The sequence below is a fragment of the Heteronotia binoei genome, chromosome 5, assembly GCF_032191835.1.
Source record: "Heteronotia binoei isolate CCM8104 ecotype False Entrance Well chromosome 5, APGP_CSIRO_Hbin_v1, whole genome shotgun sequence".
Lineage (NCBI taxonomy): Eukaryota > Metazoa > Chordata > Lepidosauria > Squamata > Gekkonidae > Heteronotia > Heteronotia binoei.
The window spans coordinates 111,882,241-111,910,022 of record NC_083227.1 but is presented as its reverse complement, the minus strand read 5'-3'; the positions used below and the strand labels follow the sequence as shown (position 1 = coordinate 111,910,022).

General features: G+C 42.0%; 1 protein-coding gene across 1 annotated transcript in view; it reads right to left on the bottom strand.

The window, feature by feature from the left end:
• FANCD2 (FA complementation group D2) overlaps positions 1 to 27,782 on the bottom strand; it is a 69,353-nt gene continuing 41,571 nt past the window's right edge. Inside the window, exons 26-43 of the mRNA XM_060240080.1 lie at positions 27,451 to 27,552; positions 23,464 to 23,576; positions 22,191 to 22,337; positions 21,624 to 21,740; positions 19,256 to 19,384; positions 18,291 to 18,409; positions 16,706 to 16,816; positions 14,692 to 14,819; positions 12,933 to 13,032; positions 9,573 to 9,695; positions 8,866 to 8,959; positions 8,276 to 8,347; positions 6,797 to 6,835; positions 5,675 to 5,749; positions 5,080 to 5,154; positions 2,957 to 3,103; positions 1,314 to 1,397; positions 1 to 658 (exon numbers count right to left, since the gene is read on the bottom strand). Coding sequence (XP_060096063.1) covers positions 581 to 658; positions 1,314 to 1,397; positions 2,957 to 3,103; positions 5,080 to 5,154; positions 5,675 to 5,749; positions 6,797 to 6,835; positions 8,276 to 8,347; positions 8,866 to 8,959; positions 9,573 to 9,695; positions 12,933 to 13,032; positions 14,692 to 14,819; positions 16,706 to 16,816; positions 18,291 to 18,409; positions 19,256 to 19,384; positions 21,624 to 21,740; positions 22,191 to 22,337; positions 23,464 to 23,576; positions 27,451 to 27,552 — 1,853 coding nt within the window. The 3' untranslated portion in view covers positions 1 to 580. The remainder of the gene's footprint in view (positions 659 to 1,313; positions 1,398 to 2,956; positions 3,104 to 5,079; positions 5,155 to 5,674; positions 5,750 to 6,796; positions 6,836 to 8,275; positions 8,348 to 8,865; positions 8,960 to 9,572; positions 9,696 to 12,932; positions 13,033 to 14,691; positions 14,820 to 16,705; positions 16,817 to 18,290; positions 18,410 to 19,255; positions 19,385 to 21,623; positions 21,741 to 22,190; positions 22,338 to 23,463; positions 23,577 to 27,450; positions 27,553 to 27,782) is intronic.

Below are 27,782 nucleotides of genomic sequence, written 5' to 3'. Positions count from 1 at the left end.
TAACGGTAGAATTTTATACTTTATTCTATAGGTATGTGAATGAAAGTCAAAATATCTTTATGCAAGTTCCTGCATATAGCACAGCAAAAAACGTGTAGAACATTTATATGAACCAGCACTAAAAACTTGAAATAAGCAGGTTCCAAAATAAACATTTCTATAAAATAATTTTTTAAAGAAAGCAAGACATTTTCTTCTAAAAGTGCAGAAGTACAAAGACTAGTCCAAAATACAGTTAGGTGCATGTGCTTAAGAACACAACTCAGCTTTGGATTGTGGTTAAAAAGTAAATAAAAGTAGTGCTATTGATAAAATGAAAACATAAAGCAACCTGCTTTTGAGGTGGAAGTCAGCACAAGAAGTGCTATGTGCTTGCATTTTAAAACAAAAACCTTTCTAAAGAACTGAATGTTAAACAAGAATGAAATCAGGCCTTATAAAAGTCCAGTTCATAATTCACCTTGTATTAGCATGCCTTGGTGTACTATTATACAACTTATCAGAATCACAACAGCTCCAGAACCTTCAGGTTAGGTTGTAATTGACAGTATTGTGAAGAGTTAACCCAGTATGGTTAAGCCTAATCAGAGCTGTCTTCATCACTGTCTCTGGTATCTGTCTTACTATCACTCTCCGAGTCTTCCTCCTCTCTCTCTTTCTGGGGAAAAAACATAAATGAAAAAAAGTAAAGGCAAGGGGAAAAGCTATATAGAAATTTTTCATCAGCACCCATGCAGTATTAGCAAAACAAACTTGGATTGTCCTACTGATTAATTTACTTGTATTTCATTAACTGTTTTGTACCATCCATTTTGCAAGTTTACTGCATAGATTGACACAAGAAATCTTTCAAGGAATCCTGGGAAGAAAATCCTCAGGTGATGGAGTCAGACAATCAAACAAAATGTTCTTGCTATGGTAGAACTTGATTGAAGAGAAAGCTGGTGAACTGGCATTTAAGAAACAGTTTCAGTTGTACAGAGACTCTGCTTCTTAGAAGTACAACTGAAGGCTTGTTCTTAGGACAGATTTTGAAAGCTCAGCAGAATTACTCATCCTGGCAGCCAATTTTCCCAGAGCAAGTCAGATGAAGAAAGAGAAAGAGCAAGAAGAAAATGTGTGGAAGTGAGAAAGATGAGACAAGCTCCCATAACCTGTGGCCTAAGGATATTGGCCATATACTTTGATAACCACAAAGAAGATATATCACAACTTTGCATTTGATGCTGAAAAAAGAGCCTGATCATCCTGGCCAGCACTCAAGTGTTATCACAGATGTTTTAAAAACCTCAAAACTCCCACAGTAGAAATACCTCTGTAGGATTCTCCCTGGAGAGCATGGAATCTTCTTCCTCTTCCTTGCTTTCTTGGGATGCTTGTGATAGGATCTCTTCTCCCTAGAGTAGATACAATAAATCTAAGAGGAAACCCATAAAATGGCAAACAGAGACCCCACTAGCACAATTGCCTAGCAGTATGAAAGCTACTTCCCATAGCACGATCCCATGTTGCATCTGAACATTTAACTATATGGGCAGGGTAGAGCACATTGATCAATTATTAAAACATTAATATGGGTAGCTATGTTAGTCCATCAGTAGCAGAAGAAAAGAGTAAGAGTCCAGTAGCTCAAAATCTGTGGCACAGTATGAGCTTTCATATGTCACTGATCACTTCTTTAGATACTTGTTCTGAACTTTGAACTGAGCAAGAAGGCCCAACTCCTCACCCACAATAATATATTTAATTTGAACATGGACACTGGTTCTGGAGCTTGCAATAAACCCAGATGCCAACTTTGCTACCATACACACCCCGAAGACATAATCAATGGACCTAATAATGTTAACTACCCCATCTCGGATTCCTTCACTTACTCATTTTCTAACGTATATGCCATTGAGAGAGAAGTTCTAGGCAGTTTGCAGCTACTTTCTAGATTAGTCAAAAATCCAATTGGGCAGCCTCACATAAAACCAGCTGTTACAATCTGGATGCCACTAAGGTGTGATTAACCACAGCTAAATTATTTATGCTTAGGAAAGTGTGTCATTGGAATCCCTGCTGTAGCTGGTAAAATGGGCCAATAGCCATCCAGCAGTATTGAGGGTTCCTTCATATTTATTATATATATGCATGATTTTCTTGTTTTTAATATATGTCAGACCCAGAGGCAAGAAAAAGACAAGTAGAGTTCAAGATCTTTATTCCAGCATCATGGGCATATCCAGGCATTGTTGGAACTGGCTCGCCCGCCAGGTCCCAGTGCTTATAAACCTTTGCCCTAACCGTTACAATTTAAGCCAAGCGCACCGAGGTAAAGCGGGGGTTTGCGCAGGTTCCCTATTAAGCTCTCATCACCCCAGGTGGTGTTATCAGTTCTTTGGTTACATCTCCTCCAGCTCCCTGACCTTGGTTGTGTAGTAACTAGCCCATTCCCAGACATGCCACCCTCCCTCTAGATAAGCAGCAGGATACTTCAAAGCCAGCATAGCAAGCACAGCATTATATGAATTGGATACATATAGCAAGAGGAACAAAATGGAGTGACTCTTGACAATATATTGATATCTAGCTTTTATGTAGCCAATTTCAGGCCTTATCCTGTGTTCTGTTTTTTTTTTAATATTATGTTTTTCTTTAATTAAGCTTTTAAACTGCCTGTGGATCCTTAAAAGATGAAAAGGGAAAGGTAGAAGTGTTTTAGTAAATAAGTGCTAATTGGAGCTGGTCTGTAGTTTTTTACCCTACTATTCTATTAAATGAGAGGAGGAAAAAAAGAGAAATGCTGTTATGGTATCCTCTGTCCTGGCTTATGCATTCTCACTTACAAAAAAGCGCTGAGCTGACATGCACAGGATCAGGCTGTCCATTTTCATTCTCTCTCGATCAGTGTCCATTAAAAAAATGGCAATTGTCAGACATTAAATATTACCTTCCACATGCGTATGCTCACCTGCAGGTCTCTGTTTTTGAGGACACCCACCCAAAAAGCCTCCTGACATTGATTTAGAGCCAGCATTGCTTTCACTCGGTATACAAACTGCTCAAGAGTCTTCTTCAACAGAGGAATGTGGCTGGTGAGTCCTGTGTCTTGATGAATCTAAATGTGGAAGAAAAACACACAGTTCTTTACTGTACATAATCACCATTGTTTAGTGGAAAGCTGAAGGATATTCAGGTTCAAACATATGTATAAATATATGCACTGAGTGACATTCAGGAAATCTCTGCTCCTTGGACCATAAGGATCAAAATTATAATGGCATATTTCAAAACGGCTGTTGCAAGAAAAGTACAGAAATGTTCAAGTGTTGTAAAAGAACAGAATAGAAGTTTTATTTAAAAAATACCAGGTGTTATTGAAATTGTAGTTTAGCGGGTTAGCAGATGGTAGCTGTTACAATAGGAAAGTGAGGGGGTCATGTTTTTCCTTGCTGGGAAATCCCTGGAAAACAACCTGGTAACCAGTCACCACCATTCAGGACTCCCTGAGAAGGTATCCTTCTAGCACAGTACTAGAGCAATAACAATGTGACAGGGTAGGAACCCCCACAAAATGTGACCAACTATGTAATGCCCATGCAATCTAGCATGCAGGAGAGAGTCACAAAAATAAATTGGATTAACTGAAGCCAAAAAATGTCTTTATACAAACGTTTATTATAAAAAAACAGAAAAGGGTGGGAAAAGGGCAAAAACAAAATACAAGGAAAAGGCATTGAGCAACACAGCACAGAGATATTCAAATGAAAAGCAATAGTTGAACTAACTAAGCTAAACGTAGGTTACCCAGGCTGCAGTAAGTTCCTCATATCATGTGCAGAATTAACCCCTACCCAACCTCCTGTGAAGCCAGTTTCTTCTGAAGATGGAAAACTGAAGACAAGGGAAAGTCTCAGATGTCCAGATATTTATGGTCAATGGAGGTGGACCTAAACCATCCTCCTTTCTAAGACTGATGTAGTGAATGGCATGCAAAGCCCCCCATCTCTGATGCCAGAGGCTACTGTCACCAATCAGAGACCCCTCTATCTGGCATCTGGTAATGGGCCTGAACTTCCATGTCAAATAGGTGGTCTGGCCCAGATCAGATTGCCCTTTGTCCAGAAAGGATTAATTCTGTCAGGATGGTCCAATGTGGAATAGAAACCCCCAGGGACCCAAGACCCCCAGACACTTCAGGTGGCATTCTTGCCCTAGTAAGGTTTTAGGGTTTCTGTCACAGTAGCCTTTAGCACAAATTCATTATCTTGAAGTATGCTAGTTGTCCTGAATTATTCTGAAGCTCCCTAGTTGTCACCTAAAGAGGCAAATATGGGATATTATTACACAACATTTGTGACAACCTGAATTGACAGTGGTTTGTGTATACTTGTGTTGAGTTGGAATCTTGCCCTGCCACCATATGTTCCTTTCCCTCAAAGTTGCTTCCTAGCAAATCTAGTTGCTGATCAGAGCTGTATGTCGTTAACAACAACAACACTGAATGCATATATTGGTATAAAACAGCAGATGATACATTAGCCATATTACACAGTATTCCTAGATCTATTTGCCAAGGCTGGGCTCCATACATATAGGGAAATCTGCCCAAGAGGGTCAGCTATAGCTATTGCAAAGCCAAGGCTTCAGAAAATTATTTAAAAAAAATAACTAATTTTGGGTTAACACCCCTCCCCCAGTAGTGGCATCTATGCATGCATCAATGTTGTTAAAAAAAACCAAACAAAATGGTATTGGGATGGCATCTGGGGTTGCCAAGTTGTGGGCAGGAAAGGGAGTCAATAGTGAAGGAGGAAATGGGATTACTTCTCCCCTGGGTGTACTTAGTGGGTCCCCTTTAGTACTAGGGTCTATAGAGCTGTTACTCTGACCCTCACTCTATGCATAGGCAGAATTTATGCACCAAGAATGACTTGAGGGCAATTTAGCCATTTCTAACTTACTGTTTTATCTCTTGACAAATATTCTCTGAAACAGGAAGAGAGGACATAGCTTGGGAGAGACAGAAATTAATCAAAAGTAACCATATCTCAGTAATTTAAAAGTCAGCAGTTTGTAGCCCCCACACCTTACCTTGGAATGGCCACATATGTGGTGGAGTTGTCTGGTGCTCAGCTGTAAAGTTTTCAGCAAACTCTGAACATCTCCCTGCAAACCCAACACAGTTTGTTGTAACTATAAATTTATATTGAAGCAGGCAGGGCTGTTTTACTCATTATGTGGCAGCATAACCCAGTGCACTCAACAGGTAGTAACAGGCAGTCTTGATTCCCAGAGAAGTATACCTGTATGTCTGCAGCATTCACATGTTCCACTTTTAAGACTCCTAAAGACAGACACCTAGAAATGGAACATGTGATGCAATTCTTAAGTGAGATACCATCTAACTTGCAAAAGATTTGCCATAAAAGGAAATATATTTCTTTGTTTCACTGCTGGTACCAAGCTAAATTATGCCACATATATTGAGCAGAACCTCATCTTTTGTGCAGGAATCACACTACTCACAGCTCACCCAGGTTTTCTCAAGCAATCATTAGGTTCTCTCCCACACTTCCGTCATTTTTTGCATATCCAATAACCACAAACCATGTTTGGGGCTGAATTAGAGCCACCATGAGTTGCTCAGTCTATAGCCACACAAATAAAAAACCTCTAGGATTCTTACCCTATGTTTTTTAAAGCTGTGATCCAAGAGGGGCATACCAAGTTTCAAGAATGTTTCCATGAACAAACGACCATACTGGGGGGGAAATAAAGAAAGGCAGAAAATGCATCATATACCTTTTTCTTACTGTGGCTATTTTGTACAAAAGTCAAATTGAAGCATAGAACAATAGAATGGGAGCCCCATGGAAATCGTAGGCTGACTGGGGCTTCAGGCATTGAAAAAGGCCATTTTGGGGACTGACAAAAGTTTGAATCTCCTCCTAGTTTGAAACTATGTATCCCAGAATTACATAAGAATGAAATAGCTGCTCACAACATAGCATGACAACCATCCCGGTGAGACTGTGAACTCCAACTCTATGCTAGGAAAATATATTTTGCTGAAAGAATGCTTCAGAAGCAACACAGAATCAGGGAATGGGATGGAAGGGAGGAGGAAAAGGTGCCTTTCAGGTTTCTTGAAAGGAAAGAGAGGGAATTAATTCCACTAATAAGGAAGGTCTGAACTGACAGAAGGAGAACAATACCTTTATTTGTTCCCTCAAGATCTGTATGAAGAAGTGGCTAAGCAAAGGCCATGACCATCGCACAAGCAGCAGGTCAGTCTAGATATTCTCAGGGGATCTGAGTGGTGGCAGCTGTTGGAGGTTCTTTCCAGAGAACCCTTGGTCTAAGGTTTCCCAACAAGGAAAGACATCTTTCCCCTTTACTTCTGTTGCAGTGAGACACATAAGGCAGTGAAGAGTTGTACTTTTAAGAAGATTGCAGATTTATTTCCTGCCCTTATCACTGAATCAGAGACTCAGAGCGGCTTACAATCTCCTATATCTTCTCCTCCCACAACAGACACCCTGTGAGGTGGGTGGGGCTGAGAGGGCTCTCACAGCAGTTGCCCTTTCAAGGACAACCTCTGTGAGAACTATTGCTAACCCAAGACCATTCCAGCAGCTGTAAGTGGAGGAGTGGGGAATCAAACCCGGTCCTCCCAGATAAGAGTCCACACTGGATTAGGCAAACAAAGCTGCTGCTGATAAGAATGGGTAAGGCTAACAGTTGGAAACTATCACTGCTCTGAGAAGAGTCTGAATTTTTGGGCTTGTAGTATCTGATTTCCACTCACCTTCAAACAAACATTGAGCACAGGCCTACTGTCAAATACCTGTTTGGAAAGAACAAAAAGTGAAAAAGAAAAACATTAAAAAACTAGGATGTTAATCAACCTCCTGATTGAGAACCTTGGTACTATAATATGATAAGTTCCTTGCACCTCTTCCCCTATTCATTATATTAGTAGGGTTAGAATGGATAAAAGGAAATACTTCTTCACCCAAAGGGTGATTAACACATGGAGTTCACTGCCACAGGAGGTGGTGGCAGCTATGTGCATAGACAGCTTGAAGAGGGGATTGGATAAACATATAGAGCAGAGGTCCATCAGTGGCCATTAGTCACAGGGTATAGATGGAACTCTGTCTGGGGCAGTGATGCTCTGTATTCTTGTTGCTGGCGGGGGGGGGGGCAACAGTGGGAGGGTTTATAGAGTCCTGACCCCACTGGTGGACCTCCTGATGGCACCTGAGGTTTTTTTGGCCACTGCGTGACAGAGTGTTGGACTGGATGGGCCATAGTCCGGATACAACATGGCTTCTCTTATGTTCTTAGTACTGAACATATGGAACTGAAGTTAAAAGATGAGTTCCTGAGGTTTTTTTGTCTTTGTATGTGTACACACACACAGAGCCCCATTTTTGGAACAAAACTCTATGCTATTATCTAAGACACTCACTTGCCAATTATATGGGGGGCCCAAATAAATTTCTCTTTGTTGGCTCAAGAGCAATTCACATGAAGAGGGGCTATAGTGCAGTGGTAACGAACACATGCTTTGCATGCTCACAGTCTCAGGCTAAACCATTGTCATGTCCTATTATTAGCAGTAGGACTGAGAAATACCACTGCTTGAGGAGCCGCTACCTCTCTTAGTCAACCACTGGGGTAGATAGGTCACTGGTATAAAGTGGCTTCAAAGCTAGATATGTTCTGTTGGATGATGTCTGAGGATGCATTCATCGGCTGAAGTCAGCACTAACGATAAGGAATTTACATCTCTCTATTGTAATTTCTTGGGGAAGGCAATGACAAACCACCCCGTAAAAAGTCTGTCATGAAAATGTCATGATGCAACGTCACCCCAGAGTTGGAAATGACTGGTGCTTGCACAGGGGACTAAGTTTACCTTTTTACTGTGATTTCTAAATACTGTTCTTTAAGCAGTTTTCCATGGTCGTTTCTGTTGTTTTCCTTGCATCTTTCTCTTGCTTTGCAAAGTGCAATTTTGCCTAATGCAGAATATCCCTCCTAATGAGGGACACAGAGAAGGTTATGTCACCATGGGCCCTCTGCCCGGGAGGCATGAAAGGTGTAGAGAAGGTTTTCATTAACCATGAGAAAGTGTAACCTTTCAACCAAAACTTGGCTCTCAAAGCAGTTTACAAAGATTACCAGCCAACAATATTATGGAATCCACTGTATAGGAACCACTATAGGCAATTGCTTGATTCCACAAACAAGGAAAATATATATTGAAAAGAATACTTACCTTAACTAAATTAACAAGGATGTGGAAATCCCTCACAGCCATGTTCCAAAGTAGTAGCTTCTCTAGCTGTACCTGTGGAGTGGTAGAACAGTATATAACCCCTTTTCAAGCATTGTTCTAATGTTGCCACAAAGAAAGTGAATGTCCCCATGTATTCAGAAGATATGGTAAAAGAGCACAGACCTTGTTGGGTAATACACCTGTAATCCTGAGCCATATCAGCCATATTAACAGAAGTTTTTTTCCAAGTCTATTTTTCCATTCAAAACTGATGGTTCTACTTGTTTGGATGTTACAGGGCTGCCTTTCATATTCCAAACCATTTTTCTATACCACCTCCTTACTTTGAGCCCAGCACCATTCCAAATTTCTTTTAACAGAAAGCAAAATACTAAGAAAATGCAGATTCTTTACAAAAAGTTAAACTTATGCTAGTAAATAATCTATGTCCGTTTATTCAGTCTGAATGTTCTATACTGATACAGTTTTCAGTGCAGTCCTATACAGAATTAATTCAGTCCAAGCCAACTGAAATCAACAGGCTTACGCTGGGGTAACTTTGAACAGGATTGCATTGTTGGTCAGCTTACCTCACTAGCCTCTGATGATCTTCCAGCAGAAATGTTCCTCACTGAGCCTTCTAGCTGAGCCATCATCACTCGGAAGAAAACTGGAAATGTTTGCCTGATGAAAGGGGGATGGGGAGAGGAGAAGCTAGAACTCACTCCATCATGGACTAATAACTTTAGTTCTGGAACATTTATACACTATCTGCATTCCTATCTGCTTCCAAGGCCATTTTTTCCCTTAAGAATTGCTTAAAGTCCACAGTTATTCATCAGGAAAATAGTCTTGGACAGATTATCAAATTTGATTAATGGGTAATGAGATGCAAGGAGATGTGTATTCCATATTGTACACATTCCACACAACATCTGATAGCAGAAGAAAATGGGCTTCCTAAAACATTTTTATTTTTTGGCAAATGAAAGCTGAAAAGAGCCAAGCCTGCAGTTCTCATGAATGCAGAGAAAGTATTGAATATAAGAAGGTAATGTAAACAGACATCAATAAACAGCCTTGCATTAATAGCCTGTAGTCATATTTTTATTGCTCTGAAGAGCTCTCTGCTCCTCTTCCAAGTCATCTCATTTTCCAACTCCACAGCCTTTCCTCTATCCCCACAAAATATTCTGAAGATAATGGCATACAATTTTTTTCTATATATATCTTGATTTGGGGGAAAGGAAATGGAAAATCTGAATCTAGCCTAAATTAGCTGCACTGATGTCTTTACCTGGTCAAAGTAGGGTAAGTAGATGAGTAGTTATCTTTAGAAGAATGAATCAGCTCTGGAATCCCAATGCTGGAAATGTCTTCTATAGCTTTCAATACATTGTCTGTGTGCTCCAGATAGATACTGTGAGGAAAAGTTGTTTATGAAAATTACACAGTGTTCTGTATGGTAACAGTCCTTTTTAAGGTTTCAGTCTGCACTACACTTGGCCAGGCCCGTAGTCAGAAAATTTTGGGGGGAGGGGTTGGAAGCTAAAAATGTTGGTGCGGGGGGGGGGGGGGGCTGTGGGACTTGGGTGCTTCTTCCCTCCAGTGGCCAGCCCGCCCAGCCCCAGCTCTCTCTTGCACTCTATCTCTGGCTGTTGCTGTCTCATTTTCCCTCGTTGCTGTCAATCTCCTGCTTTCTGTCTCGCTGTCGCTTTCTCACTGTCCCCCTCTCTCCTGCTGTCCCCCCTCTCTATCTGCCGCTCTCCTGCTCTCCCACTCGCTGCCAAAGATGGCAAAACTGAGCACTCTGGGCTCCAGCCGGTGTTGGGGGGCTAGCCTGGCGAAGGGCAGCTGCTCCCCCACATGGGGGCAGGGAGGCTGGAGTCAGAGGCAGCAGCGGCCAAACGGCTTCCCAGGAGCGGCCAACCATAGGTGCCTGGGCCAGCAGGAGAGGGGCACTGGGAGGGTGGGTGAGCAATGGACAAAGGAAGGGAGGGCTGGGGGGGGGGGACAGGCCAAGCAGGCCTCTTGCTCCAGGAGGCAGCTGCGGGAAAGGGCCGGCTGAGGAGTGTCAGTGGGCAAAAGGCCAAGTCAGCCTTTTTCCATCTAAGGCGGGCAAAGCAGTTGGCTCCCTTCCTAGAGCGCCAAGATCTGGCAATGGTGCTTCATGCAACGGTCACCTCGAGGCTGGATTACTGTAATGCCCTCTACATGGGGCTGCCTCTGTACCAAACCCGGAAGCTGCAGCTGGTGCAGAACGCAGCGGCTAGACTGTTGCTGGGACTCCCTAAATGGGAGCACATACAGCCTGGGCTGCGCGAACTGCACTGGCTGCCAGTTACATACCGGGTTCGTTACAAAGTGCTGATCATTACCTTTAAAGCCCTATATGGTTGAGGACCTGTCTACCTTAGGGACCGTCTCTCCCCATATGAACCCCACAGAGCACTGAGGTCAGCCGGGAAAAACTTGCTGACTATCCCTGGACCGAGAGAGGTGAAGTTGCAAAGCACCCGTAACCGGGCCTTCTCCTCTATAGCCCCGAGCCTATGGAACCAACTTCCAGAGGAAATGCGGGCCCTGCGGGACCTAGAACAGTTCCGCAGGGCCTGCAAGACCTTCCTCTTCAGACTGGCTTTCGCTGATGAAAATGGAAATTGCGAAAGAAACCGCCATCAGAAAAAGTAAACATAGCATTAGCACTTTTAAAAATTAATCAATTTAATTTTAAAACTTAACCAGATTTTAATTAAATGCTTATAATGTTTAATGTAATTTTATTCATTTGTATAATTTAACCCTGAACTATGTTGTTAGCCGCCCTGAGCCTGCTCCGGCGGGGAGGGCGGGATACAAATAAAATTTGTTGTTGTTGTTGTTGTTGTAGGAGTGCTGACCAGGCTGTCATGCAGAGCAGGCTTCCTTCTCTACCCTGCCCTGTGCCCCACCAAGCTGCGCCAGGGTCCTCCTGCCCTTGGGGCTGGGAAGGCGAAGACAGCCTATCATGGTCCTGGGCCCAGGGAAGCCTGCCTAGGAGTTACTGGGAAAAGCCTATGTTTCCCAGGATCCCTCCTGTCCCTCTGATTGGGTGGCAAGGTTTTGGAGGGAAACTGGCCCAAAGAGGGGTGGGGCCTGGAAGGAGAACATAAAAGGGCCAAGCCCAGGCAGGGTGTGTTCTTTTCTTGGAAGGCTGAGCTGCAGGCAGGCTGTAGCCTGGAGAGCTTGCAGCAGCGGAAAGGTCCCTCACCCAAGGCTAGTGGTGAGTGTTGGTTATTAGAGTAGGGACTGTATAGTTAAACACGTCAGGGCTTTTGTTTATTTTCACCAACCTTTACTGTAGATATATTTCACTGTTTTACCTACTTATTATTTGAGCACTGTAAATAAACTGTTGTTGTTATACTCCTTGGGTCCTCACGTCTCCTTGGTCACAATTAGGAGGAATTTATTAAAGGAAAACAAGGATGGTTGAGTGCTCTGGGCCCTTCCATACAGACCCTTACCAGAGTGGTGGCAGCCAATAGAAGGCCCTGCTAGGCCCAGCTGTGTGACACAGCTGGATGGGGGGAAGGGGGGCTGCAGATTGCTTTGGGTGTTCCGGAGCCGGCCCAAGATCGATGGCTCCTTGGGGGAGGTAAGTAGTTCCAGGCTGCAGTTTGCCCCCCCCTCCACTACGAAGTGCCCTTCCCACTCCGCATCTGAGAGGCTACCAGCACGAGAGGTGTGACCACTGAGAAATAACAGAGGGGCCCTACATTGGGAAGGGGGGGTTAATAGAATGGCCTGGCCCCCCACATAGCTACGGGCCTGCACTTGGCTTAATACACTGGAACAGCAACAGAAAAGAGAAGCTTTCCTACTCATCTCAGTGGCATCATTAATTCTGCAGCATATAGTTCCATTACAATCTCAGTTTCATTAGAAATTGTTACTCTATTAAATGCTTCTCCCTCTCTGGCAGTGCAGGGATAAATACATAGTTGCTCTCCCACATCTCCCATATGGCTGAAGATGAAAGGTGAGAAAAGTGGCTAGCAGAATAATCCACAGAGTGCAAGAACTTGATTGAACTATTGTAGAATACAACATACCGTATATATTTTAGGAGCTCAGTTAAGGAAATAACCATCGCTTTCATTTCTGTCCAGAAGCAAATATGTAGCCATGGCAGTGTTTCAAAGCCTGTAAGATGTGTACCCTATAACATGTACTGGTCAGCAATCTTACTACTTCATTTTGCCCTAGCTGAAACTTCCAATCAGATTTCAAGGACAATCCCATGTACAGTGCGCTGCAGGAATCTAACATGGATGTGATCAGAATACAATACATGTCAAATCTTCACTCTTAAAGCTTCAGCTGGTATAGCTATCAAAGCTGGTTAAAAGGCATCACAAAACCTGGACCTCCATCATTAGACAATGAATTACTATACACCCCCAAGCTATAAACCTGCTCCTTCAGGAGAAGGACAAGACCATCCGAAACTGATAGCACCTCATGTACACAAGGCAGTTTTCAGATTTCCTGTATTGTCAGGTTGGGATGAAGGGTGGTCGGCAATAGGAATACTTTCAAATGACATGGATTAATGGATATATAGCAGCTGTTTTGTGGAAATGAAGACAAAAACAGCATATGGCACCAGCCTTACCAGAACAAAGTGTGAAGAGCATCATTAAACTGCTTGCCCTTCTGACGAATTCCAGTGGGCTCTACCCAAGATTGGCAGAGAAATTGTTTAGTGATGGAAGCTGTCAAAGAACAAGCAGGAAAGAAAATAAGAGAGATTAATTTCATAGGGCACACAACTGTTCAGTCTGATTTGCCTTCAGTATCAGGAGTACATGGGCCACATGCAATGCAACCTTGGTTTAATATCTTTATGTTTCTTGCACGTTAATTAGGCAGCATAAGCATTAGAATAGCTGTTTAGCAAGCTATAGTTCAGTGTAAATGTAAAGCTTCCAACAGAATGCTCAACCATATTTTATAGACGTAGGCCCCAGGACTGCTCTCTCCCCTGTTCTGACCCTTATGAAGTATGAATTTCCACCACTAAACTTAAATCACACATAGGCAGTGATGTCACCGCAAGAGCTAACCAGAGTTCCTATTTATTCCAGGAACTGAGACCACAGTTTGAAGCTGGTTTCAGATCCTGAGTTACTTCTAACTGTAGTTAATGTCACTGCCAGCATAAAGATTAACCGTAGTTAGGATTTAACCGGGGGGGGGGCGGTAAACAGAGGGACCTCACAAGCCTTTAGCCTGGCTCTCAGGATTGCTTAACTACAGTTAAGTTAGAGATAATGTTGTGTCTGCACTATTCCTATGATGATTGATGGCTATCTCCCCCAGATTCCTTTTCTCTCAGGGTTCTATGGAAACAAATACCACTTCTCAGAAATCTGCTTCTTGACCTGAAATACATTAACACCTGGACAGAAGAAAATAAAGTGCAGAACAGCATATATATTAACTTCAAGGTCACACTTCTGTCACCAGCATTTGCCATAGCTTTTGTTATTCAAGTCAAAATGGAGACAATAATTGTGTATACTCTGTAAGTGTGAAATTTTTCTCCTTCTTGACTAGGTTACTTAGGCATGATAAAAAGGGGAAAACCCAGTGACTTAAAGGCCAAACATAGCAAGGAAATATACCAAATTAACAGTATCCAATATCAGTAAGACTGACTCAGGACTACAGAGAAGATGGTATCAAGTTGGTACCAGTCTTGATTGTCATAGTGAAGATTCATATGATCACAATTTGGTTGTGTGTAACGACTCTCTCAAATGAGCTACACAACACCCCCTACCTGTATCACCTAAGCTGCAATTTGCAGTCTAAGGTTCACAATCCCATAACCATCTTTTACTAATTTCAGTGGGATTATAACCCACAGTTTGATAAAACTTGAATCTTGCACTAAGGTATAAGGGAATATGAGAAACCCCCACTCCTAAACTCTGAAAAACACTAATATCACTAATTTATCATCTCAAAAAAGCCAAGGTCCTCTGCTATTGTTTTTTCTGGCTGAAGAATGATCAAGATGCATCAGCAGAGGCAGCCAAGCTTCCAATACATTTGCACTGAGGTGTTAAGACAAGAGCTCATGAAAGTCAGTGATTTGTAGATATCAACTAATCACAAGCATAATCTAATAAAAAGATACCTTGCCTAGTATAAATCCACACACCATGAAAGTAGCTCCTGAGCAGACTTTACCAGTTTGTCTTCCCTACTGCATGGTTACTGCTTTCACTACCTGCCATTATGACAACTACAATGTTCTGATATTTTAAAGCTTGGCTCCTTCATTATGTTGACTAATGGCTTAAGTACAAGTCTTTTAAGAATTTCTGTACTACAATATAGATTAGAAGAAATGCTGTACATTTTACCTATTTTATCATTTTTCAGGTTGGTCGCAGATTTTTCAGCAATGACAAGCAGAAGCTGAGTGAGGCTTAGTGCACAATAAATATTGGGGATGCTGTGCTGGAAATTCTGCAAATACTGAAAACTCTGTCTGTAGAAAAGATAAAAGAACAAAGAGTGTTGAAACAGTTTCATGCCAGGCTATGAGACAGAGATGGTGCTTGCAGATTTAGTTGATAATCTCAGTTTGAATGCAGACAATGGCTAAACCTCCATGTTGCTCCTACTGGATTTATCTGCTGCCTTTGATACAGTAGACCAGGAGTGGCCAACAGCTCTCCAGATGTTTTTTGCCTACAACTCCCATCAACCCCAACCAGCATGGCTGATGGCTGGGGCTGATGGGAGTTGTAGGCAAAAACATCTGCAGAGCTACCATTGGCCAGCCCTGCAGTAGACAATGCTATTTTGTTGAAATGTTTGGAAGCAGAAGGTATCAGGGATGTACTTTGAATTAATTTAAATAATTCCTTATGGACCAGACTCAAAGCGTTGCCCACTGGAAACTAGCTATCATCAGTGTGGGATTTGCCTTGTGGTGTTCCACAGGGTGCAGTCTAATCCCACAAGCTATTCAATCTCTACATAAAATCCTTAGGAGAAATCATTTGTAGTTTTGGAATTCAATACCATCAGCATGCTTACAACACCCAGCTCTATCTCTCTCTATCCAAATCTCCAGAGGAAGTGGTAGAAGTCCTGAGCCACTGCCTGATTGCTGTGTTTAAATGACTGACAGTGAACAAATTGAAATTAAACCATGACAAGATAGAGGTAATGCTGGTTGGGCAGACTGAGGTCTTGAAGGACATCATACTTTCCATTTTTGATAGGGTTCAGCTGACCGTTTCAGATTTGGTCAAGAGTTTAGAGCTTATGTACCGAGACACAGCATTATTACTGGAGAAGCAAGCTAATGCACAGAGACTGCTTTCTTCCAAGCTTGACTTCAGTGATCTGACTTCAGTGACCTTGACTTCAGTGATCTGGCCACCTGAATCCATGCCATGGTAATATAAAGACTAGACTTCTATAATGCAGTCTGTATAGGTTACCCTTGAAAATCTCTAGTTAGTATAAAATGCTGCAGCTGTTATTATCAGGAACAAGGAAGTACATCAATATTACTCCCATTCTTTAATGGGTGACTATTAGTTACCAGGCTCAATTCAAGGTACTGGTGATCACATACAAAGCCCTTAATGGACTTGGGCCCCCATATCTTCTCCTATGCCCTGCCATGACAACTTCTCTCATATAAACAGGGCTTTCTACAGGTGCCCACCCTGCAAATGGGTGGGATCAACAATTGCCTGTGCATGTACACTCTCCATAGTAACCTCCACCCTATAGAATAGCTTGCTTGAGGTAGTCAGGCCACACTTTTAGCTTTCTGTAAACTATGTAAAACAAAACTAACCAGAATGGCATTTTTATAAAGGAATTTTGGATGCATTACAACAGAATGATTCAGGGAGAGGTTCTGATAGAGGGAATGAGACTAGACTACTAATATGTAATATCTGTTGCTGTTTTTATCATGCTCTTACTGCGTTATGTTTCTACCTAAGAAATACTATTTTTGCACTGTTTAATATGTCATTCTTGATGCTTTTGCCTTGTTTTGGATTTCTGCATTACATTGTTTATCAGATGTCTCTTATAGTGATTATAGTGACTTATATAATGTGATCTGTCTTGAGTCTCAGTGAAATAACAAATAAATACAGGTTCACCAGTATCAGACATATATTCCTAATTCTCAGTTTTTCTTGTCCAGTACTTAATTCTGTGGATAGCATGTGAAACCATGGTTTGATTAAACTAAACATGGTTAATGTGACTGAGTGAAGGCCACTGCAGTAACTATGGTTAGCCAGGGTCCACCAGACCAGGATGTAAACCCAGGATCCTGTTGGGCTGTTCAAAGTACTATTTTAAAACAACCACATGTTGTAACTATAAGCATCCTTTTACCTGAGCAGTTCCTCAAGAGGAAGCTCCTTCTCCCTTGGCTTGAGTCTGTGTGCAAGGACTTGGAGGCCTGTTTTCAGCAAGCTATGATTTCCATGTTGAGAAAATCCACCCCTGAGAAAAGAAAAGACATCAGATCAGCCTTCACTACCATATCTAATAAGTGAGAGAAAGACAGAATGGTGTTCTGCCAACTTTATCTATTTTTAGTCCAAGACCGTTGCCAAAGCTCATCAGAAATTTTGGGGACCTTCATCTCAATAACTTCCTGGCTAAGACTGATCGCAGATGTTTCTTACTGGGGTGGTCTGCTGGATGTGAGCCCCGTCTGTAAGCAATTGGACCCTCTCTCTTTGCTGAGGGGTTGTTCGGGAGCAAGCACCTTCCAATTAATATGACCCCAGGATCCATATGCCAGGCAGTTTGAACTAAGTGTACACAAAATGGGTGCCAGGCCTCACATACACGCCTAGGCAGGACCCGATAAGGTGTAAAATCCTGGTCTGACCATGCAGCCACACCTTTTAAGACTAATGAGTTGTTAATGTTTTAACCATGTTTTATTTTATTTTTTAAAAAGTCTTTAATTGCGTTTGTCTGTGTCCTTTATAAAGTTTATGTCTCTGGTACCTAATTGTAAATAGGTACACATATGGCCCAGCCCGACATGATTTGGCCCGACAAGGTCTCATTTATGTCAGACGTGGCCCTCATAACAAATGAGTTTGACACCCCTGCCTTAAGGTATGCATAAGCTGGAACAATAGACTTGCCCTATCCCTGAACTAACGCTATCTACCTGATACTTAATTCTATCAGTTTTACATCACCTTCCCTCTACCCACCTTTCCCTCATAATAGCATCTCCTAACATAGATTTCCCATCCCACACAAAAGAAGGGTCCTCGAGCAGGTTTTTTTTTTTTGCTTTTGATTAGTTAATTGGACAACCATTAATACCAAAGGAAGCAATCAGAGTTTCAACTAAGACTTTGTTTTACATTAAGAAATCCTCTCAAACATCTCCCATTTCTTTGTCCATTGTCATGGGAGAAACATTAAGGCATTATTTCAAGGCAATCATGTCACCCCACCTCAGGCCACAATTTTTGGTATAACTGGGCTGACCACAGCTCAGTCTGTATGCTTTCCTGGATCCAAGCTGCACACACAAGATGCTGGACATCTTGCTCTTGTCTTAGACCTTGCCTCTTCTGCACCAGCAGCTGTCAACCCATGGCTGCTCCCACTACTCTGTTTATTTGTCATTGACCTTGTTTTCATATAACCTCTTGTATGTTAGTACCTTTGTTTTCTTTCTAATAAAACCCATTTCTATTTCCAATTTTAACCAGTTATTTTGAGAGTTCTCTTAAAGGGAAAAATCCCCATAAACACTGGTAGGAGAGTCTCACTAGATTACTCTCCTCGCAAGCTCTGTCTCCTTGCTAATTCCCCCCAACAAAACAGGAGACAGCCCCTTTTAGGCAACAAATAGCATTTGGGGTAACATGTCCAGAAGAAAAACCTTGTAATCAGAGTGTTGATACACACCTACACTCTTGTACTTGCTATTTCACACACTCACCATGCAAAGAGGAGATGAAAGACTTGCAGTAATCGCTGATAACAGGAGGACATAAGCTGGTGTTCCTGAATGTTTACTCCAGGTGAATCGACCACACCATGATTCTCTGCAAGCAGCACCTTAATTGAAGGAAAAGGCATTAAGCAAACAAAAATTCCATGTGTTCACCTGGCAGAGCCCAAACTGGCCACAATGAACAAAATAGGCCCTTTTCAGTAGAAAAGGACAGTCTCTAGGCTTTGAACGCAGCCTAGAACCATATCTGGGAACCTGGCTAGTAACACAGATGAAAATGGCAGCAAGGCTGCGGCACAGCCATAATAAACCCAAGCCAAGTGATGCATAGGAAAATGTTTATGGGAATACAGAGAGACAGTTGGGGTTAAATGGAGTAAAATAGCAATGTGGGGAAAAAACTGAAGTGAGGTGCTTCTCTATGGGAAAAGGTACAAAGTTAGGACAGGTTTCTCTATGATCCATTCCTCCTTCCTTCCTGTCTTTATTCATTTCCCTGTTTTCCTGATTCCACCGGCATTGTGATTTGGATCAGCCTCCAGAGAGGTAGCTATGAACTTGATTTGCAAAGTAGCAGACTAAGCCTTTATAGAAGGGGCAAAGTTGATTAGGAGGGCAGAATGCTGTAGGGATAAAACTAAATTTATTGATGTGTAACCATGTGCTTTTTGTCTTCACTGTCCACGTTTTGTCATGTGTTGCTTCATGCAATGCTTTAAGCATTTACTGTCTAAGATAATTTATTCATCCACTGAAGACTGTCTCAAAAAAACCTGTTTAGTTCATTCCATCTGCGTTCCTTACTGGTTTAGTATGATTTAATACAGCACACAGATTTGCAAGATGCTGGCCCAATTAGTTTCCAGAAAACTCACGACGAAAGCAAAACCTAACCATTTGTAAACCCTACATTGCATGTTGATGTATTCTATATAATTTTATCTTCAGACCTGGAAGAAGTTGTGCATATTTTCCATGTGGTTACACAGCGGCTTCAACAGTTGTACAGCACACTTCATTACATCTTGAGATGATCTTTGATAAAGATGTGAGAATCCAACATTCCTGCTTCCTTTTCCCTGTGGGAGAGTCAAGGATTTTACCCAAAATGCTGAATGGTTCTTGGGTTTCTTCATAAAGTAGTTGCATCTTTGCATAAATACATGGCTTTTCTATGGTCAGCAAACATAAAAGAACTTAAGATATAGACTGGATATAGATTAAATCTGGCTCAAACTGAGACATGTTACTGTTATTGACACAGCCTTGCTTGAAGAGAATATGTGAGCAGAACATGATGGGAATTCAACACGCTACTCAGTGTTGCCCTTATTGAGATGATTGATCTTGGATATTCCTGTCACTTTTTCAAGGAAATTTTATGCATACACACACTTTCATGAGGTCATTTTAGTTACTTTCTTAACACCAAACATAATGTACTTGGAATACAATGTCCAGAAACCCAAATTCACCAGTGTATAAAACGAAGAAACAAAAATTACACTTCCAGAATCACGATCCAATACAAAGCCTACCCACCCCAAATTAGCAAAAGTTGTAACATTTTCCATGTGGTTACACAGCAGCTTCAACAGCTGTACAGCACACACTGTCATATCTTGAGATGGTCTTTGATAAAGATGCAAGAATCCAACATTAAAAGAATATGAAATGGAACTTCATTGTTCAAATCTCACTTACTTTAATCTGATTTTATTTATAATTATGTCATGCCTCAAATATAGTCTGAAGCCAGCAAAATGTTAGAAATAAGAAAACTCTCATTTTTGCAGAAGTCTGGATGTTCAAGCAATTTGGAAGTCACCAAGAGTTCTCAGATTAATTTCAGATATTTCCTCCAAGATAACTGACCCACAAACAAAAGCAGGGAGATAAAACAAAATTGGATGCACCACAGGAAAAGTGCAAGAGATTCTTCTTCACTAGCAGTCATATTGTACTTTCCCATTGCCATAAATTTAGCACTGCTTGCACTCTCTAAATTCACTGCACAAATAAACAGCAGGAATCTGAGCAAAGAAAACAGCTTTAAAAAAAAAAAAACTTCTACAGATACTATAAATTATTTGTTAATCTCTATTCCACCCTATCCCGCAAGTGGGCTCAGGGCAGAGTACAACGGTAACAATTAGCAGGAAATATAAATTACAGAGAAAGAGTTTTTAAAGATCAACATTTTACAATAAAACTGCTGTTTTGACTAATTTGGTACTTAACACAGAAAACATTTTTTTAAGTAGCTGGAAGTTGGCAAATAGGATGGAGAGAAAAAAAAATCAGAAATGGAGTTGTCTCCTTCCCTAGAGGAAACGGGCTACGGACTCATCCTTTAATATCTGAAAATCATCCTAAGTCCCTGCCCAAATGCAACCTGCTCTTCAATTAATAAGTGTGTGGGGAGGCAGGGAACTGCATTAGTAGTGAGGGAAAGGCACTTTTTGCAGCTCAGAATTACCATTTCTTACAGCACTCACCGTGAGAGCTGAAAACAAACTCCTGGGCTAACCCCTAGAAAGGAACTGGCACAAATTAAGTCCTTAACTCCAGAGGCATAGCCATGCTAGTTTGTTGTGGCAAACCAAACAGGAATTTTGAGCAACTTGAAGTTTAACACATTTATTGTAGCTTGAACTTTCATGGCTAGAGCCTACTTTATTAGACAGATGAAGTGAATCCTCAGTCTGTAGATCACCACACAAATGATATATAAAAGAAAAATTATAAAAAGTAGTAAAAATGTTAGGAAATACAAGAAATACAGTATGACATTTCAGTGTACGACTTAAGTACATGATAAGCACAGTAACCATTCACAGCAGCTCTAATAGTATCAATCTAAGCCTTGGTCAAAGCAGTTAAATCTACTGTCCAATCCTATTCCAGCAATTATTTATGCTATAATCAACCTCTTAGTCTGTTAAGTACCACAAAGTTTCTTGTTGCATGTAAAAAAGAAAAGTAATCTAACATGCATTTAGCATATTCTACCATGAAGTTATGATCCCTTGGAATAAATTAATAAATATTGTATATTTAAAGAAATTTAAAATAAACCAGAGTTATCACAGGAAATTGTAGGTCATTTTCAGTGTCCATGTGAGCTAAGAAAGCAATAGCAAGGGTGTGGAGAGCAAACCTGTACCATGTTTGGGATGACAAAATACCTTAAACTGGGGGTAGAAAGTCTGCACTGTTCCTTTGTATTGGTATAGTCTTATCTTTACCTAAACAAATTCTTCTTCAGTACCTCTCCAAACTGAGGGATAATGCTCCTCTTTCTCTTCTTGCACATACCTTTAAAAAAGGGGCTCTCTTTGCAGATGTTGGTATCAGTACTCGTTCCAGTTTATGGCACAGATCTTCAAGAAGGAACAGGATCTCTGCGGGCCCTATCTGTACCACCTCACGGGTCTGCGTTTTAAAGGATGAACACCACAATAAGCCAAATGGAAATGCCAAGCATCAGTGATGGTTTAGGAGCTGACACTAGATTATATTCTTCTTTCCAAGTAATTTCGCCAAATTCATACTGACAAATGGAATTTCTTTAGCAACCATACTTGCCCCAGTTGCCACTTTGGACTTCTGTAAAGCTGATGTCTGTCTTCCCTGGGTTACAAGTACATCCATAATGGTGTTGTTGCTAATTCAGCTTCTTATTACATTAGGGAACAGAATACTGGTTTCCTCTCATTGTTTGCCCCTGTATTGTTAATCCAGCTATGGGATTTTCTTTCATTTTGCATTAATGAACCCCCCTCCCCATCCAAAACACACACAAAGTTTGAAAAAAAGCTTAGGTCTTCCAGGTGAGAATTTCCATCCTCCATTTTCTTTACAAAATTCTTTAAATGTGCTTGCCTTTGTATGCATCTCTGTGTCCAGAACAGACTTGGTCAGCAACTCATTGTGAAGGATGGTAAAAACTTCAAAGTCTAATTCACGAAAATATGCACTATAATTCTGCAGTTGTACCAAAGGGGCCCCTGATTCACTCTCTTTGGAGTCCTAAAAAAAGAAACCATTAGTGAACAAACAGCTATGGATGGTTTATTTTTCACAATTCTGTATAACAGATTGTAAGAACAACCAATGAAATATAGAAGTTTGGCTTTGGCTCAGTTTGCTTCTTGACAACATGTTACATGGAAATTTTCACAAGGGAAATGAACGGGTTGTAGATAGATACAACTTCTTTAAATCCCCCTTCTAATATTATAGGGGTGCTGCTGGTCAGATACTGAGGTGTCTACACATTCCACTGGCAGCGTTTCATCCAGTAGCATCCTAAGCTGTTCTACAAAACTGCACAAAAAGTGGACTCACTGAATGTGGCACTCCAAATTTTCTTCAGGAAGATGCCTATTATATATACTGCACATCCAGATAACTGAATAAAAGAAAAATAATGAAGCCGAAGGTACACCAATTAAGGAATGAAAAAAAATCCTAGATGCCTAGCAACATGATGGTGACTCCTAGGAATCTGAAATATTTATTTACTCCTGCCTGCCGAACTTCATTATGCATTGACTTCTCCCTTAGCTTGCTTGCACTACGTAATTTTAAATATATTCTGTGCTTTAAGCATTTACTTCCAGTCTGCTAGATTTTTAGAAATAAATAACAATAATCAGGGAGCAGCCCATATTTCTACAAAGATATGCAAACAAAGAGTCTGTCTCTTCCAACAGCTTCCAGTGATCCAACTATGGTCTTCATGCAGCCATTTGATGTCTGACCCAAGAGTTAGGGCAGCCCACCTGACTTTGACCAGAGCCTGGCCTTCCCGGCCTCAGTCTTGAAGAGGTTTGTTCATGGGGGCTAGTTGCTAGTGTTTGTTCATGGGGGCTAGTTGCTAGTGCTGCAAAGCTTGCTTGTTTGCCAGGGCTTTTTTGGGGGGAGGGGGCGGGTTTAAATGGTAGGCATGGGTGAGGGGAGATCTGGGTTTTGCTATTTTATTCTGGCTCTAACTGGAAGTGTTTGTTAACTATTGTTGTAAGCCACCTTAAACCATGAGGAAATGCGGGGTACAAGTGTGCTAATAAAATAAGCAGCACCCCAGACTTCTCTTTTTGATTCGTTTTCTTAAGTTATTTCCCCCCCCCACCCCCAAAAAAGGGATATCTAGAACCTTTTCTGGCTGACTGGTTTCAGCTTCAGGCTGATTTGACTCTGTGTTTTCATCCCACTGTGAATTGTCGGTAGAGCTGTTTTTGCTGCTGTCAGGTTTTTTCCTTTTCCTTCCTGAAAAAGAAAACAAGAGAGGCTATGCTAATTAGTTGCTTGCATGCAAACAGCAAAGCAGCTTACTAGAATGAGGACACACACACTTGATTATGAAGTCTCCATAAAGGATTATGCAAATGCTATTTGGAATTTCAAACTTGAACATTTTGTGCCTTCTTCACAATAGGGGAATGTAAATTCAGCTGGGTTAATTTGGCTATTTTAAAATCTGGTCCAGCATATTAGATTATTACCAGTATGAGCTAAAGTGGAGTTATTCCCCATTACTATGTTTAGGTGTGATAGAACTCTTAACTCAGGTCTGGAGGAGGTGGCTATTAGCTATGTGGTGACCTGGACAGCTGAAGGAAATTCAAGGTAATGCTAACTCTGAAGAGATCTGTAGTTTCCTAAATTAAGGAACCTGTCAATATTTTAACATCTGATAGGGCATGTATACAGAGAGACACAGAGGAATTGCATTTTACCCATTTCTTTTGAATCTCTTGCTCAGTCTGGTGCTGTGCTAAAAGTATACCTGTGAACATTTTCTTTTAAATAACTACTTTATAACTTTTGATGTTGGTGGTAGTTTTCTGTACCACATAGAGAAGGTCGGCATGTAGGAATAGGCCAGGTAGGCAGCTGCCTAGGGCGACACCTGGCCTACTGGGGTGTTGGGTGCCGCCCGAATGTGTGCCAGGTAGGCAGCTGCCTAGGGCGCCACCTGGCCTACTGGGGTGCTGGGTGCCGCCCGAGTGTGTGCTCACTCTGAGAGCACGTGCTGTGCCGCTGCTTTCACCTTCCCGAAGGTGAAAGCTGTGGGATGGGGTATGCCTGTGCTCTTTGGAGCCTTCCTTCCCTTTCAGTGGGGTGGGGCATGTGTGCACTCTTGCCCTCCCACGTCTAGAGGGGTGGGGCCACAGGCAGCAGAACCCCTGGCGTCAGCCCTGCACATTGACCTCCACTGTCTTGGACATGCTATTTTAAAAGCAGCACAGGGGAAAGGCAATCAGTTGGCAAGTGGCTATTCCTCCAGGGGCACACAAGGCAGTAAATGTTCCGTGTGGTTACCAGATGCTGAGCAGAGGGAGACACAGAGGCAAGGCTTCAGAACTTGGAAGGGAAGCTGGGAGTCCTGACCCTCCCAGAGGGCAATTCCTTACAAAGGTGGTTACCCAAGAGAGAAAGAAAAGCCTCTCCAGGTGTTGGGAAACCTTGGAAGGCAGGGTGGAACAGGGTAGGGGTGTGCATTCAGTTCGGCCGAATCAAAGAAACCCCCAAATCACCCCTGATTCAGAAGTATACGGTGCTGTATACTTCCAAATCCATTTTGAAGCCATTATATGGGAGCCGTATATGGCTCCCCATATACTTCCGAATAGATATTCGGAAGTATATGGAACTCCATGGAAAAGGAGCCTCTGCAGCCTCAGGGGAGCTGCTTGCCTCCTTTCCCGCCTTTGGAAGCCTTTTTTCCGCCTCTCCCATAGCCTCCCTGGGATCAGGGAGGGAGGGGGAGTGGAGCCCCAGCAGCCAATCCAAAGCATGCATTTGCAAAATGTATTGCAAATGCATGCTTTGTAGGGCTGTTGTGTAGCTTATTGGCTGGGCTAATCCCCCAGCCATCAGCAACATTGTTGTTCTTTTGTTTACCTGGGTATCCAAGTAAACAGTGTTCTCTGGCCAATCACGGAGCAGTGGTATTTTTTGAAACTGCTCTGTGTAGGGCCAGAGAACCTTTTTAAGGAGTCTGCCTGGCTGGACTCCATTCCATTGCTGCTGTGTTGGTGTGAGAGATTGTGCTGCGTTGGCCCTTGGCCTCAGCTGCTGCTGCTCTCTCTCAGCCTTGCCTGACCTGCCTGGAGAAGAGAAGACGTCTAAGGTAAGACAGTCTTGGGGTTCTTGTTTTTATTTTAGTTAGTAAAAGGACTTTTTAAGATTCAGAGTCCCTTTACTTATCCAGATTTGGGTGGGTGGGTACTGGGCAGCTTATTTGGGGTTAGGGGGTGGGGGGTTGCCAATTTGCCCATATCTTACTTTAGTGAAAGGAGTTTTAAAAATGCAGTGTCCTTTTACTTTTCCTGATTTGGGTGGCTTGGATTTCTTGGGGTTAGGGTGAAGGGTTTTTTTGTGGGGGAGGGGTTGGTAAAGTTCCTGTATTGCTAAAAGTCAAGTTTTTTACTGCTTTAAAAGGATTCTGTGTTTGATTTATTGTGCTGTTTTAAAAGGATTCTGTGTTTGATGCTGCTGTGTTGTGCTGCTGTTGTTCCTTTTCTCTTCTTATTCTGGTTCTTGGGGGGGGTGGTCTGTTTGGCCTAATTTTCATTGTTAAAAAGGTCACTTTTTTAACAGTTGAGTTTGTTGGCCTTTTCTCAGTGATATGTTTGGATCTGTTGTTGTTTAGATCTGTCCACCGCTTTTCTTGTTTGAGAGTTGTGTTCTTTGGAGCAGGGCTAGAGAGCTGGCATTTGTAAATTGTGTGTTCTGTGGCAGGGAAGCTGGTACCTGGGTGAGAGACCCAGAACCAGCATGCTTGTTGTGCTTGGCCAGCTTTCCCCGTGTTGTTTGGGGCAGGGCTGGAGAGCTGGCATCTGGGTTTGCAGCAGCCAGGTCTGTAGAGCAGACCTTGAGCAGATTGTGTTTTGTGTGGCAGTGATATTGGCAACTGGGTTTATATTGGTTCCAGGCCAGCAGGGTTCATAGAGTAGATAGATGGATGTAGTGCATTTGGGTCCTGTAGAGATTCTGTGGTGTGAAGTTAGGTTTGGCTTTGGGTGCCCCAGGAATTGGACCCCCTGGCCCAATCTTTTTGGGACTTGGGGGTTTTGTAGGGGAGAGTCCCCTGCGGGTTCCCTGCAGTTTTGGGGGCTCTCCCTCAAACCCCTTACCCCCCAGTAGCCTCTAATTATGCCCTATGTTGCCATTGATTTCAATGGCCCCTAGGGTATAATGGTGGGATAGGGGCACCCTCTTTGGGTGCCCCTGGAATGGGGCCCCCTGGCCTAATCTTTTTGGGACTTGGGGGTTTTGTAGGGGAAAGTCCCCTGCAAATTTGGGGGCTCTCCCACAAACCCCCTCCCCTCCAGGCGGCTTCCAATGTACCCTATTTTGCCATTGATTTCAATGGCCATAGGGTATAATGGGACCGTATATACGGAAATAGCTGCGCATCTACCATATATGCGGCTATTCCGAGTACCCGTATTCGGAAATATACAGTATTCTGAATTTTTTGGCCCCGTATATTTCTGAATCCGATTAATTCTGAAATTTTTTTTTTGCACTCCTAGAACAGGACTGGAGCAGGCCCAATCAATCACAGTTGAAAAGATAAAGAGTTACTGCCCTTTCCTCCAAGATACAAATGTGAAAAGTAATATCAGTCCCTTTTGGAAAACGCCTGTTCCCATTTTGGAAGAACTCTTGACAAATTGAGAGGAAGATGAAGAGGAACTTCAGAGCAAAGGAACATGATAAAAATATACAGATATAAATGGCAGACAAGAGATAAAGAAGCTTCTTCTTTCAGCACCATAGAAACAGAATCATTAAAAAGCAGAAAGATAAAACAATTTTCAAAGGCAATGATATTTATAACTAAGTTTTTGTTTTGTTTTTTAGAGAGGAGCCACAGGCAAAAATTCCCAGGTTCAGTTGCTGAAAAAGCTATTGCAGATTACAATAACGTGTCATAGCTTTAGACCACCAATCGCACTTAGCTTCGATGCATTCATACCACCTTAAGTGTAAAGACAACCTTATACAGATGCAGGGATTTTTTTGAGCAGGAACGCATAGGAACACAGTTAGAAATGGGGGTGTGGCCTAATATGCAAATGAGTTCCTGCTGGGCTTTTCCTACTCAATAAGCCCTATACAGATGCATTACCTTTGCTGTTCTTTTTGGTGGGAACAACAGTACTGATAACAGGCACTCCATCCAAGGTTTCAGAATCAAAATTAGCAGCAGGAGGAACATAGCCAGGGTTTGCTGAAAAGCCAAAAGAGAATTAAGTGAGTTGATTGTTTCACATACTGCAGAGTTCTTATACAGAAGGTACTTCCATATGGGAATCAGCATGTTAATAGTGCACAATTGTAACATGTAACCATTACACATGTACAGATAGAGAGCCAACAGCAGCTGCCCAAAATAAAAACTTGCAGCATTTTGGAGATGTGCAGGGTCATCATCTGTTATGATGTATACATGTATAACAG